Source organism: Copadichromis virginalis, linkage group LG4 (assembly GCF_057382275.1).
Source record: "Copadichromis virginalis isolate Kocher_CV1m ecotype Utaka linkage group LG4, C_Virginalis_male_GT1.1, whole genome shotgun sequence".
NCBI classification, from domain to species: Eukaryota; Metazoa; Chordata; class Actinopteri; order Cichliformes; family Cichlidae; genus Copadichromis; species Copadichromis virginalis.
Window position 1 is genome coordinate 15,194,094 of NC_140621.1, and position 14,473 is coordinate 15,208,566.

Sequence of the window (14,473 nt, forward strand, 5' to 3'; positions counted from 1 at the left end):
AAGCTCAGGGCTCCCACAGATCCTGCATTATAGTAAATTATCAACTGGTATGATAACATAATAGGTATTGATAATGCATTTTATAAAGTGCTGGTGTAGCATACATGGATTCTCCATAAAAATATGTATCCACTGTAACATCACCAGATGATTTGTGGACCCCTGTTCACTTTCAGTCCATTTGTGCGGTACAACATATACAACATGGGACATGCATGTCCTGGCTTAAGACGGATCAATTCAAGCTTTTAAAGCAGCTGACCTGTTGTGACACTCGTGAGCCCCTGCCTTCACATATTTGCCCTGTCATCATAGTTATCCATTAGTTTAATACCAGCCTGGCTTGTTTTGGTTCCTCTCCTTCGGGGAGCAGAAGTTATAGTGATAACATTTTGTTTTATAGTATGGTATATAAGCTATTGCCATTTTTTTTAACCCAGGACTGAACTTGGATGAGAACATGTAGTGCAAAGTTATTGGCTACCACTAGTTATGAGAGCATGAGCTGCATTGTACAAAAAAGGATACTAAGTCCTAACATATACAACACTAACAGGCTAAATAAGTAATTATTAGCATTCGATTAAAAAGTACACATAACCCGTCTGTTTACGTGTTCTATCAGTACAGTTGAGCTCACATTAAGTCATATATTTGATTTACTCGAATAAAGTATAAGTAATCCTACCTATAATAGGAAGCCTTTTAGCTAGGACGTTTTTATGGACATGAAGTCTGCCAATAAAGATTGAATTGAATTTTTATTTCTGCTGGAAGGTTTGAAATTCTAGCACATACTGTATATAGAGCCCAGACAATTTAAAAGGAAACAAAGAGAAACAAAATGGTAGCCTCTCTGTCACACTCATTCTGGTCTTGTCTTACCATGTTCCCCTCTGTTTTCACAGTGATTAATAGAGACCTCAAGTCCACCGTGGGGTCCTCCAAGAGCTTTGATTAAAGGCCACTGCACCTGTCAGTCTTAAACACACATTTTCAGACACACACAGAGCAGCAAGGCAGAGAAAGGTGACCTGAACATAGACCCAGCCATATCTCTTCTCAGATAAACACAGACACTCGGGTAATCAATTGAACACTGAAAGCAGTCACAGGGGTCAATGTCATAGTCATAGATTACACCGGAGTTCTGCAAACTTTGTGGCAGGGCTCGGTGACCACATTGCACTGTTTTGTAAATCAATGTGCAAACTGTGACCCTGACAAGTTGAGAAGTTTAAGTTTAAGCTCTTTTATATATGTATATATAGTGCTGGGTGTTTTCTTTATATATATATATATATATATATATAAAAACAAAAAAACACCCAGCACGCCCCTGCGGGCGGTTTATCCTTCAAGCTCGGGTCCTCTACCAGAGGCCTGGGAGCTTGAGGGTCCTGCGCAGTATCTTAGCTGTTCCCAGGACTGCGCTCTTCTGGACAGAGAGCTCCGATGTTATTCCCGGGATCTGCTGGAGCCACTCGCCTAGCTTGGGAGTCACCGCACCTAGTGCTCCGATTACCACGGGGACCACCGTTACCTTCACCCTCCACATCCTCTCGAGCTCTTCTCTGAGCCCTTGGTATTTCTCCAGCTTCTCGTGTTCCTTCTTCCTGATATTGCTGTCATTCGGAACCGCTACATCGATCACTACGGCCGTCTTCTTCTGTTTGTCTACCACCACTATGGTTAGCCACCACCATTTTGTCCGTCTGTATCTGGAAGTCCCACAGGATCTTAGCTCGGTCATTCTCCACCACCCTTGGGGGCATCTCCCATTTTGACCTCGGGACTTCCAGGTTATACTCGGCACAGATGTTCCTGTACACTATGCCGGCCACTTGGTTATGGCGTTCCATGTATGCCTTGCCTGCTAGCATCTTGCACCCTGCTGTTATGTGCTGGATTGTCTCTGGGGCATCTTTACACAGCCTGCACCTGGGGTCTTGCCTGGTGTGATAGACCCCAGCCTCTATGGATCTTGTGCTCAGAGCTTGTTCTTGTGCTGCCATGATTAGTGCCTCTGTGCTGTCTTTCAGTCCAGCTTTGTCCAGCCACTGGTAGGATTTCTGGATATCAGCCACCTCCTCTATCTGCCGGTGGTACATACCGTGCAGAGGCCTGTCCTTCCATGATGGTTCCTCGTCTCCCTCCTCTTTCTTGGGTTTCTGCTGCCTGAGGTATTCACTGAGCACTCGGTCAGTTGGGGCCATCTTCCCAATGTATTCTTGGATGTTCGTTGTCTCATCCTGGACTGTGGTGCTGACACTCACCAGTCCCCGGCCCCCTTCCTTCCGCTTAGCGTACAGCCTCAGGGTGCTGGACTTGGGGTGAAACCCTCCATGCATGGTAAGGAGCTTTCTTGTCTTTATGTCAGTGGCTTCTATCTCCTCCTTTGGCCAGCCTATTACCCCAGCAGGGTACCTGATCACGGGCAGGGCGTACGTGTTGATGGCCCGGATCTTGTTCTTACCGTTAAGCTGACTCCTCAGGACTTGCCTGACCCTCTGCAGGTACTTAGTGGTTGCAGCTTTTCTAGCGGCCTCTTCATGGTTCCCATTCGCCTGCGGGATCCCCAGGTACTTGTAACTGTCCTCTATGTCTGCAATGTTGCCTTCTGGTAGTTCAATCCCCTCAGTTCTGACTACCTTCCCTCTCTTTGTTAACATCCGACTACACTTCTCCAGTCCGAACGACATTCCAATGTCATTGCTGTATAGCCTGGTAGTGTGGATCAGTGAATCGATGTCTCGTTCACTCTTGGCATACAGCTTGATGTCATCCATGTACAGGAGGTGGCTGACAACTGCTCCATTCCGTAGTCGGTATCCGTAGCCAGTCTTGTTAATGATCTCACTGAGGGGGTTAAGGCCTATGCAGAACAGCACTGGGGACAGAGCATCTCCTTGGTAGATCCCGCACTTGATGGTGACTTGTGCTATGGGCTTGGAGTTGGCCTCTAGTGTTGTGCGCCACATCCCCATTGAGTTCCTGATGAAGGCTCTTAGGGTCCCATTTATCTTGTACAATTCTAGGCATTCCAGTATCCAGCTGTGGGGCATTGAGTCATAGGCCTTCTTGTAATCAATCCAGGCAGTGCACAGGTTGGTCAGTCTGGTTTTGCAGTCTCGGCTGACTGTTCTGTCTACCAGTAGCTGGTGTTTTGCGCCTCTGGTATTCTTGCCAATCCCTTTCTGTGCCCCGCTCATGTATTGACCCATGTGCCTGTTCATCTTAGCCAATATGATGCCTGACAGGAGCTTCCATGTGGTACTGAGGCAGGTTATTGGTCGGTAGTTGGAGGGGACCAGTCCCTTCTTGGGGTCCTTGGGGATCAGGACCGTCCGACCTTCGGTTAGCCATTCCGGGTGTCTCTCGTTAACTAGCAGCTGGTTAATTTGTGCTGCCAGACGCTCGTGGAGTGCAGTCAGCTTCTTTAGCCAGTAGGCGTGAACCATGTCAGGCCCTGGTGCTGTCCAACTCTTCATACTGGAGACCCTTTCTTGGATATCTGCCACTGTGATGGTTACTGGACCCTGTTCAGGGAGGTCGCTATGGTCTGCCCTCAGATCCACTAGCCACTGAGCATTGCCGTTATGGGTTGCGTCCTTCTCCCATATGCTCTTCCAGTATTGCTCCGTCTCCAGCCTTGGTGGTGCTGTTCTCTTATTATTATTGTTCCCTTGCCACTGAGAGTATACCTTTGCTGGTTCTGTGGAGAACAGCCGGTTTATTCTCCTGCCTTCTATCTCTCTGGTGTACCTCCTCAAGCGGCTGGCCAAGGCTGTGAGTCTTTGCTTGGCAGTTTCCAAGGCCTCAGGTATGGACAGCTTGCTGTATTTCTTATGCACCTTCTTTGTCGCACCTTTCTGCAACTCCGTTAGTTCGCTAACCTCCCTCCGTGCTACTTTGATCTTGCCCTCTAGCCTCCTTCTCCATGGAGGGTACTGCCCCTTATGGCTGTTCAACTTGTAGCCAAGCATCTCACTGATCACTGCTGCCGTATTGTAGATCAGCTTGTTAGTGTCAGTAATCGTGGCTGTAGGTATCGTCCGTAGTGCTGCATTAACATCATCTAGCAGACCTTCTCAAGGTACTTCACGTAATGGCTTACAGCAGTTGGTATTCCCAGGTAGTCTCCCATCCAAGTACTAACCAAGCCCAACCCTGGTTAGCTTCCGAGATCAGAGGAGATCGGGTGTGCTCAGGGTGGTATGGCTGTAAGGTATATATATATATATTAGGGGTGCAACAATACTCGTATCGATATTGAACCGTTCGATACAGTGCTTTTGGTTCGGTACGCATGTGTATCGAACAATACAAAATTTTTAATTCATTTTATCAACTTTTCTTCTGATGATGCTGTCTGTGTTGAGTGCTCAGTGGATCTGCGCTCGACAGTGCAGCCTAGGCAGAGTAGTCGAAAACAGATTCACTGACCGCAGGGCAAGCTAGCGAGACAGAAGTTAAGCTGTCATTGCAACATGGCAAATTGAACCTCCCCCACCCTCATTCAGATGTGGCGTTTGGAACTATCTTGGTTTTCATGTGACTTATGACCCTGAAGGTAAGCGCGTCATGGACAAAAGTAAAACAGTATGTCAGATGTGCCAGGCAATGCTCAGTTACATTGGTGGGAACTAGTGCATTAGCGCAGTTTGCTCGTTAATGTGTTGGCCGTCCAGCCCCACGCACGGGGAGATCCGCGGTAGCTCGTTAACGGAGATTTGCCGTGTTGCGACGTTAACGTCATTTCAACAAGATTACCGCTGACAGCACTAGTGGGAACACAACGAATATGACTGCACATTTACTCAGACATCCTCCTAGTGCAAAGACAAGTGGAAGCAGACAAAAACAACAAGTACGCATGCTACAAACTAAGTCATTTAGGTTAGCACATGATTCTCCTTATGGGGACCTGATATGTTTAATATGCTGCTGAGAATATACCCCAGAAGAAGCGTATAGTATAGCTTTTATTTTGGAATGAGCCATTTCTCTGTAATAAACTCTCTTTTCCAAAGATGAGTGATTTCTCGATCAGATAGATTTATTTTTTTTATTACTTTGTTGTTTCAGCAACATTAAATTTAAAAACTACTTTTGAGTTAAAATATATATTTATAATTTTAATAAATGACAAATTAAAAAGGCATTAACATTTTTTTGTATCGAAAAAATATCGAACCGTGATACCAAAGTATCGAACCGAACCGTGAATTTTGTGTATCGTTGCACCCCTAATATATATAATATATATATATATATATATATATATATATATATATATATATATATATATATATATATATAGGCTGGGGTCTATCACACCAGGCAAGACCCCAGGTGCAGGCTGTGTAAAGATGCCCCAGAGACAATCCAGCACATAACAGCAGGGTGCAAGATGCTAGCAGGCAAGGCATACATGGAACGCCATAACCAAGTGGCCGGCATAGTGTACAGGAACATCTGTGCCGAGTATAACCTGGAAGTCCCGAGGTCAAAATGGGAGATGCCCCCAAGGGTGGTGGAGAATGGCCGAGCTAAGATCCTGTGGGACTTCCAGATACAGACGGACAAAATGGTGGTGGCTAACCAACCGGACATAGTGGTGGTAGACAAACAGAAGAAGACGGCCGTAGTGATCGATGTAGCGGTTCCGAATGACAGCAATATCAGGAAGAAGGAACATGAGAAGCTGGAGAAATACCAAGGGCTCAGAGAAGAGCTCGAGAGGATGTGGAGGGTGAAGGTAACGGTGGTCCCCGTGGCAATCGGAGCACTAGGTGCGGTGACTCCCAAGCTAGGCGAGTGGCTCCAGCAGATCCCAGGAACAACATCGGAGATCTCTGTCCAGAAGAGCGCAGTCCTGGGAACAGCTAAGATACTGCGCAGGACCCTCAAGCTCCCAGGCCTCTGGTAGAGGACCCGAGCTTGAAGGATAAACCGCCCGCAGGGGCGTGCTGGGTGTTTTATATATATATATATATATATATATATATATATACGTATGTAAATGTGTGTATGTGTGTATAGTTTTATTTTTACCTTAACCTCTATGTACATCTGTTTAGTAAATATATCTGTTTCCACAGCCAGTAGCAGAGTGGCTAAGTAAATGACTTTTAATCTTTCTTATTTAGCATATAGCATATTACAAACTGAAAGTAATTTTGTCTGGTCTCTGTGTGTGTGTGTGTGTGTATGTGTGTGTGGGTGTGTAGTTGACATTGGTCACGCTGCGTATTTTTTTTGAGAGGAAATTGTTCTCTGTCATTTAGTTGGCAGCCTGGCAGAACTGCAATTTACTCTCTCTAATAGATACATCTGATTATGCACTGATGTCCGTGGATGCACACAATATGAGTACAAGGGATCACAAGGTGTTCACATCGCCACTATGCAGCATCAATCTTTTGTGTTGTTACGTCATTCCAATACAAGGTTGCCTCAGGGGGAGACATCTTCTGCCTTCATTCTTTCGAGCGCACATGCACAAATCTGTCAGACCCCTATGGTGGCTGCAGGCTTTGTCATATACTGGTGACAGTAACAAGATGATACATGTGTCAGCAAACTAATCGACTGCCACACGGCCACTGTGGACACTTGGATGGAACCCACTGGTGTCACATTAGCGTTGTCTTTTTATTTAAGGGTTAACATTTTTAAAAGGTACACTTTAAGCCAAAGCTTGAGTAGTTTTGGTGCTGAAACCTAGTGAAAGCGAACAAAAAATTGTGTCCTGTGTGTAAGCTTTAATTTAGCTTCACACTGCATCCTACTGGTGACGTTCTTGTGATTTATGCTATCATCAGCTCACCGCTCTCCGCCTAATGCGTCTTTGTCACTTTTTAAAAGAAGAGCGTTAGCTCTCAGAATGAAATACTGCTGCGACTAGTGTATCAATGAACCTATGTACGCCAAAGGACACCTTGTGCATATCTGAGATGCCAGCAGCTTTGACTCTATTTGATGTCCTGGGAAATGAGATGAGATTGCTAGAGCCAAACGTATGGCAAAGCTAACAACCTAAAGACGTACTGTATTGTTTAATTGCTTATAGTTCCTTTGGTTGCATTCGTATCTTTCTGACATTTGTTTTTAAGTCTCTGAAAGAACAGAAAAACACACAAACACGTACACACACATCCATACCAAATACTGTGACAGATGCTGGGCCAAAAGCAAGTCAACAATGTACAGTAGATGAAAAAAATGAACAGCTTGCACATTGCAGGACTCCAATTTTGCCTATTTATTGAACCATGAAAAATACGCACAGTTACAGGCCGTGCGTATATATATGTATATATACATATATACCCTTTGACATGGAGCCTGCGTGGAGGTGGGATCTAATTACTAACAATCCATATAGAAGACAATCCATTCCATTTCCTACGCCTCTGATGCCCCCAGCATCTACCAGTCAATCAAATCAGTGCTATGTTGTTATTCAGTATGACAGCAATTCTGCTCATGTTAGCATAATTGGTCAGTTTTATCATTAAGAATCTCGTATTTATTTGTTACTATTGCCAACACGTATTGTTTAGCACTTTAGTACTATTGTTTGGAAGGCATACTTGTTTTGTACTCCTATTATTTGGATTCCTCAAACATTAAGACGAGCTGGTTTTATTGTTGAAGTATCATCTTTATTGTCAGTAACTCTCAAGTGTTTTTACACATTTAAGACATCCACTAGTCTAAGCTCCTGGAAAAAAGAAATACTTAGTAAAATCTCTGACAGTTGCTGCCAGAAGCTCTTTGTTCATTTCTGGCTGGAGATACATGGGACTTTTGATGCAGGTGGAATTTCTCAAGGTATTTCTTGAGAGATGTTACCGAGCATGTCACGGTATGGCATGGCACACCGTGGAAGGAGTGGGGAAGGAGGACCCAGGCGCGGTGCTCTATGTATGGACAGTGTTTATTTACAAAGTGAAAACCAACGTAACAATAAATCCCCGTATTCTCCCAGACTCCCGTGTCGTGTCTCCCCATGAATAGTCCGTGTTGCTGTGCTCTCCGCTCCCGTGTCAGCACCCCCCGGTGCTCGCTGCTCCCGTGTCTTCCACGCTCCTCATATGGGAAACAAAAGACGCAGCGTCAGGACACCTACAACTGCGGGCATATACACACGCATATATACACACGCATATATACACACGCATATATACACACGCATATATACACACACACACACACACACACACACACATACGGGTCTATGTGGTATGGCGGGACTATACTACGTCAATCCGCCCGGTGGTGGTTTAAGTGGACTACCCTTTTGAAAGGACTTAGAGCCAAGGGAGCGAGGTTAAAGTGTTCGAAAAAATCTGAAAAAAATTTGGGTCACTTCAGACCTCATACACTCCCTATAGAAGTCTAGATACACTGATACACACCAACCAGACTCTATTGTGTTTTCTGGAGACATTGTCCACTTGACAACAATGTGTTTTATGAGGTCCAAAAAAAACAATATTGGGTCTTTAAAGGGACAATGATGTAATATGTAAATAGCTCATCATTACCATGAATACACATCTGACAGGACACAGGATTACTGGAACATCATTTTATTAGTGTTCTTGGATCTGAACATTAATTTTAACCATAAATAAAAAAAGAAATATATGGACAAAAATGCCCACGCTTCCCACAGAAATATAAAAATATAGAAAACAGAAAAATTAAAAACATTTAAAATGAATTTTAATAGTTTAAAGGTAAATATTAAGGGGAGAAAATATGCATTTATAATTTTTTATTTTAAATATAACCCGTCAAAAAAAACCCTAAATAAATTAAATGTAAAAATTATGAAATACAAACTACTTCTGTATTTAACAAGAACTTTTTTTTCTTTAAACAGAACATCAGTGTTAACAACAATTGGCAATCTGACCAAGATGTAAAACCACAGCTCTCTAAACAGTTATTTTAGTTCATTTTTTTCTGCCTTTTTGCAGTTAATCCTCTGTTTCTTACAAAATCTCTTATGTTTTGAACTGTTCTTCCTGCCAACACCGGATCTTCTACCAATTTGCAATGACTGCATTCATTTTTGGTGGCTAGTTTCCCTTCGTTTATGTGGTCTTTAAAATGCCTCATCACTGCAGCAACCTCAGCCTTGGACCACATGTTTTTGGGAGCTCTTCGGGAATTGTGGGATTGAGCAGCATTTTTCTCTGGAAGATATATAAAGTAGTAGTAGTTAAAACAAACAAAAAACCAAACAAAAAAAACAAAAAACATTTGGTGGTTAAAAGAATGGATGCTACCCTGTACTAACTTCTGAAATGTGTTGCTACCATCAATATCAAAACGAGCTAAAATTCTCTTTGAAAATTTATCAAATTTCTAAAATGAGACATTTAGTGTTCCGCTGTGAATAAAAGACTGAATAAAAAGTTGAATAAAAGTCTCTTGATGCATGCTCAATCATCCAGGTAAGTAAATCCCAAAACGTTGATTCTGTTAATCTGGACGTAGCGTTTTCAGTGGGAGAAACATTTTGTCACTCATCCAAGTGACTTTTTGCCACCACTCTGCAGTTTGCCATATGTTGCAAAGTGATGAAACAATAATAAGCTTAGAGAACCAACTGCACCCCTTACCTTCAGAGGGAGCAGCAGTCTCACTTGCTGCAGGCATTGTGAGTGGTCCTTCATCTGCTGATTACACAATTTGATTAAGTTTTAATATTTGTAACAAACATTTTATCCACAGAAACCAAGCTAGTGGTAACTTACCACAATCTACAGTGTCTTGGAGCTGCGCTGTGTTTGTGGAATCAGCTACTGCATGTACAGGCTCACTGGTGCCACACGCCAACATTGTGAGTGCTGTGTCATCATCATCTGATTCACTCTCACTGTCCTTTGTTTCAGCATCACTTAATGCAATTTCATCTGAGAAATTGTGGGAAAACCCCCCCAAAAAACCAAACACAAACCCCCCAAAAACCTCACATTAACAACGAGATATGACAAAATACAGAACAAATACTGGAAATTATAGTACATAGTTTTACTATTTAAGGCCACCACTCTGCAGTTTGCCAAATGTTGCAAAGTGATGAAACAATAGACTTCAAGAACCTTAAATCATGGACATTTAACAGAATGGTCTGTGCTTTTAGGTTTTAATTCGGTTGATAAAGCATAATATTCAACTACTGCCCTAATATTTGCTCCTTTCAATACAAACCTTCTATTTTGATCTCATCCAGTGATTTCCCCTGGATCTGGGAAAGTTGTCCTTTTTCCAGTGTTAAAAGCAGTTTGGAAATCTTGGCCAGCTGTGTTGTGGGAACTGGTAATCTGTAGAATTCGCGGTGAACGCGGATATCATGACCCAGGAAATCTGCAACCTGATCAAGTTCGTTGTTTTTCAAATTAAGGACTTGTGAGAGTGTGGCAACATGTTTTCTGAGCTGTGTCGATCTTAGATACTCAGGCTGCTTTGCTCCACACTGGTGTGCATGAACACGCAAGGAGTCCATTCCTCTGTAATGACTCATTGATCGGGGTCTTGCAAAGAGGTAGATATTAGTGGCACAAATACCACAGTCAGGCCTCCTACTAACCAGTAGTGACAGAGCATCCAGCATGCTTGGTGTTAGCAGAACTGGAACATTTCTGTCCCTTTTTCCCATTATTTCTATTCTACAGAAATAGTTACAGAGTCTCTGTTCCATTTCTGAGAGCCCCATGGCAACATCTGTGTGGAGTGCTGTTTTGTCTCTTTCAAGAAAACTTTTGAGGCGCATCTTTGAAACCTCTCCAGAACGTCTTCGGTTGAACACAATGATTTGTGAGAGTGTAACTTGTGCAAGTTGGGCATAATTCTGAGCTGTGGCTTCGTTCTCCAAGCTGCAAAAGGCACTTTCTGCAGATTTTTGAAGGTAGTGATGGAGAATCCAAACATCTTCTGTAAAGGGCAATGTTGATGGCTTGTTAAACTTTGCCTCACTCAATGTGTTCAAGGCACGGTGAGACACCATCTCAGACCATTTGGAGACATACAACTTCTTGAACGCATCAGTGGACTTGATTAGGGCTTCATCCTCTGTCATGAGGGCACGACAATGGATAATGTCAGACATTTTATGCAGTGTATGTCCCAGTTTCAGCGCAAGGCTTGGAGTTTTGTATGACAGTGTCTCTTCATCAAAACCTGAAACTTTCTTTACTGCTTGCACAACTCTCTGGAAATTAGCAGGCTTAATAGCTTCTTCCATGTTATGCACTGAGAATTCTGTGCGCAGACACAACAACAAACGTCCCGCTTCACGAAGCTTCTGTCGTATATAATCATACTTTGTAGGGTCTTGTCCATGTTTATTGTAGAGGGACTGGGCAAACTGAATAACAGTAAAGTCATTTCGCACAGCTGAGGCAATCTCATCTTGTTTCATAACAGCAAGAACCTTCCAGACTCCACTTGACACCTGCGGATAACACTGAGACTCCAGAGTTAAAGCCAGGCCGAGTACTTTGGTTCTTCCAGGTTCTTTATCCGTGTCATCTTTTGGTTTGTTAGGACATCTGCGGACATGTCTCCAAAGATCCTTGCGAACATACATCCCTTGACAATAAAAGCAATGAGCAAACTTTCCCTCTACTGCTTTAATCTTGGGTCTTCTCTTCACTTTCAGTGGTCCCACTCCACCATGCAAAACTGCAGCATTATGCTTAAAATTTCCCTTATTTCTCAATTTCTCTAACAGACTTTTACGCTCGTTTGAGTCTCTAGGCAGGGAAAATGCATGCACAACATCAGGAGCCGTTTTGTGCGTTTTCAGGTGGCGGGAAATTTTAGCTTGTGGTTTGCCACAAAAATAGCAGTAATTTCTTTTACTTAAAGTCATTTTTTCTGATTCAGTTTCGCAAAGCTCACTTTTATCTTGTGGCTTGTCCTTTGTCAAGTTGTGGATTAAATTCGTTGAATCTGATTGTTCATGCGCTTTGGAGATGTCATCTTGGCATAGCAGACCTTTTGATGTGCTTGGCAATAATGAGATGTCTTCATCTGAATCTTCATCATATGACTCTGAATCTGGCACATATTCTTCTTCTGATATGCTGTGGTTGCCATCATCATCGCTTGATATTTGATCCAGAACTGAATGTGGCAATCCATCCTCCCCTGAATATTCAGAAATTTCTTCTTTCTGGAATGTAAGAACAAAAGTTTTTTTAATTGATCAATACTTTAGACAGGTAAAAAATAAACTGAAAAAAAGTCAAGCCAAATATGAATGGGATACACACCTGTGTTGACTGGTGGCAATTCTGATTTGCCAATTTTGCAAGGCAAGATTTGTGCCAGACCCCTAAACAAACTGAAACACATTTTGATAGACTTAATTTAGCTTTGCAGTTCTATTTAAGTGAAGTAGTTTTTTGTCAAAGCATTGCAGTAATGTCAAATGCTGAAAAAACAAAAAAAAACAAAACTGTTCACATTAAGGATATTTTAATGACTACACATACACTGCTAATCCCCCTCCCCCCCCCCAAAAAAGGACATCCCAGATGTGAATGAAGGAATTATTCTTATTAAATACTTTGTTCTTTAGGTAGTTGAGTGGCATGAAAGTGTGTAGTTGAATGTGTGTGGCCTCCAGATGCCTGTACGACTTCCCTACAATGCCTGGGCATGCTCGGGATGAGGTGGCGGATGGTCTCCTGAAGGATCTCCTCCAAGACCTGGACTAAAGCATCTGCCAACCCCTGGACAGTTTGTGGTGGATGGAGTGAGACATGATGTCCCAGATGTGCTCAATTGGATTCAGGTCTGGGGAACAGGCGGGCCAGTCCATAGCATCAATGCCTTTGTCATGGAGGAACTGCTGACATACTCCAGCCACATGAGGCCCAGTGTCGTCTCGCATTAGGTGGACCCCAGGGCCAAATGCACCAGCATGTGGTCTCACAAAGGGTCCGAGGACCTCATCTTGTTACCCAATGACAGTCAGGCTCTCTGGCAGGCACAGAAATGCCACCCCTCACCATTACTGACCCACTGCCAATATGATCATGCTGGAGGATGTTGCAGGCAGCAGAACATTCCCCACGGCATCTCCAGACTGTCACGTGCTCAGTTTGAACCTCCTTTCAGCTGTGAGGAGCATAGGGTGCCCGTGCTGAAGTTGCCAAACTTTGTGTTTTCTGGCAAATGCCAAACATCCTGCATGGTGTTGGACTGCAAGCTCAATCCCCACCTGTGGATGCTGGACCCTCAAGTCACCCTCATGAAGTCAGTTTCTGACCATTTGAGCAGACAGATGCACATTTGTGGCCTGTTTGAGGTCATTTTGCAGGGCTCCTCTTGTTCCTCCTTGCACAAAGGTGGAGGTAGCGGTCCTGCTGCTGGGTTGTTGCCCTCCTATGGCCTACTCCACATCCAGGTAGCACCTCCATGCTCTGGACACTACACTAACAGACACAGCAAACCTTCTTGCCACAGCTCACATTGATGTGCTACGCTAGATGAGCTGCACTACCTGAGCCCCTTGTGTGGGTTGTAGACTGTCTCATGCTACCACTAAAATGAAATCACCGCCAGCATTCAAAAGTGACCATAACATCAGCCAGAAAGCATAGGTGCTGAGAAGTGGTCTGTGGTCACCACCTGCAGAACCAGTCCTTTATTATGGTGAATTGACTATAATTTCCACTTGTTGTCTACTCTATTTGCAAAACAGCATGTGAAACTGGTTGTCAGTGTTACTTCCTAAGTGAACAGTTTGATTTCACAGAAGTGTGACTGACTTGGAGTAACATCGCATTGTTTAAGTGTTCCCTTTATTATTTTGAGCAGTTTATGTTATGGAATGGGGAATTGAGGACAATCCCAAGTATACCATTTTTACAAGGTCCTGCACCAATGAGGTAATACTGCATTTCTTTAATTAGACGTGACCACCCATTAATTAAAAAGGGAGCAGTGTTCATTTCAGCACGTCTTAACTTGTTGAACTCTATTAATGCTTTTTACTATACACTGTACCTATTCACTAAATGTCTCACCTTTGCACTTAAAGCCAAGCCACTTGAGGGAGGAAACCGGTCCCACACACTGAATGCACTTGTCCAAAGATGATATTGTTGTGCACACCAGACGATGATTGTGACACTGTTAGCAAAATATTGCAACATTTATTTGTTTTGGACAGTTGGAAAGGTGTGTTTTCAATTCAGTTGCAGATATCAACTAATAAACTTCGTCCATGTAAATCACATCACACCCAGGTGACTGCCAAACACACACACACACAGCATCCATAAAGAATGATGATAGATTAAATTATTAGTTCATTAAGTGGTACACTGGATTATATTTACCCTTTCAGGCTCTGGATGTTTCAGGTCCAGATCATTGTTTGGAAAGCTGTTTGGTTGTGGCTTTAGGCAGCTCACAGTCTTCTGAATCTGGCTGGTCT

At 43.3% G+C, this 14,473-nt stretch overlaps 1 protein-coding gene and 1 pseudogene across 2 annotated transcripts; both read right to left on the reverse strand.

Annotated features, from left to right (window-relative positions):
• Positions 1 to 4,110: 4,110 nt before the first annotated feature.
• On the reverse strand, positions 4,111 to 4,229 carry LOC146711075 (5S ribosomal RNA; annotated as a pseudogene).
• Positions 4,230 to 8,584: 4,355 nt separating this feature from the next.
• On the reverse strand, positions 8,585 to 14,473 carry LOC146711076 (uncharacterized). 2 transcript variants are annotated; one of them, XM_085453777.1, is made up of 7 exons: positions 14,376 to 14,473; positions 14,061 to 14,166; positions 12,300 to 12,370; positions 10,234 to 12,199; positions 9,777 to 9,935; positions 9,642 to 9,695; positions 8,585 to 9,212 (listed from the first exon to the last, which is right to left on the reverse strand). In XM_085453777.1, exons 4-7 carry the CDS (start codon positions 11,894 to 11,896, stop codon positions 8,965 to 8,967), a joined length of 2,124 nt encoding a protein of 707 aa, XP_085309903.1. In that variant the 5' UTR covers positions 11,897 to 12,199; positions 12,300 to 12,370; positions 14,061 to 14,166; positions 14,376 to 14,473; the 3' UTR covers positions 8,585 to 8,964. The 2 variants fall into 2 exon arrangements, with proteins under 2 accessions (XP_085309903.1, XP_085309902.1); XM_085453776.1 differs by having other exon boundaries at positions 9,642 to 9,698.

Coding starts and splice junctions, on each gene's coding strand:
- LOC146711076 (XM_085453776.1), bottom strand. CDS start 11,896: ATGACTTTAAGTAAAAGAAATTACTGCTATTTTTGTGGCAAACCACAA. Junction 9,936..10,233: donor GGATGAGATCAAAATAGAAG/GTTTGTATTGAA, acceptor ACAATTTCTCAG/ATGAAATTGCATTAAGTGAT. Junction 9,699..9,776: donor CCAAGACACTGTAGATTGTG/GTAAGTTACCAC, acceptor TTGTGTAATCAG/CAGATGAAGGACCACTCACA.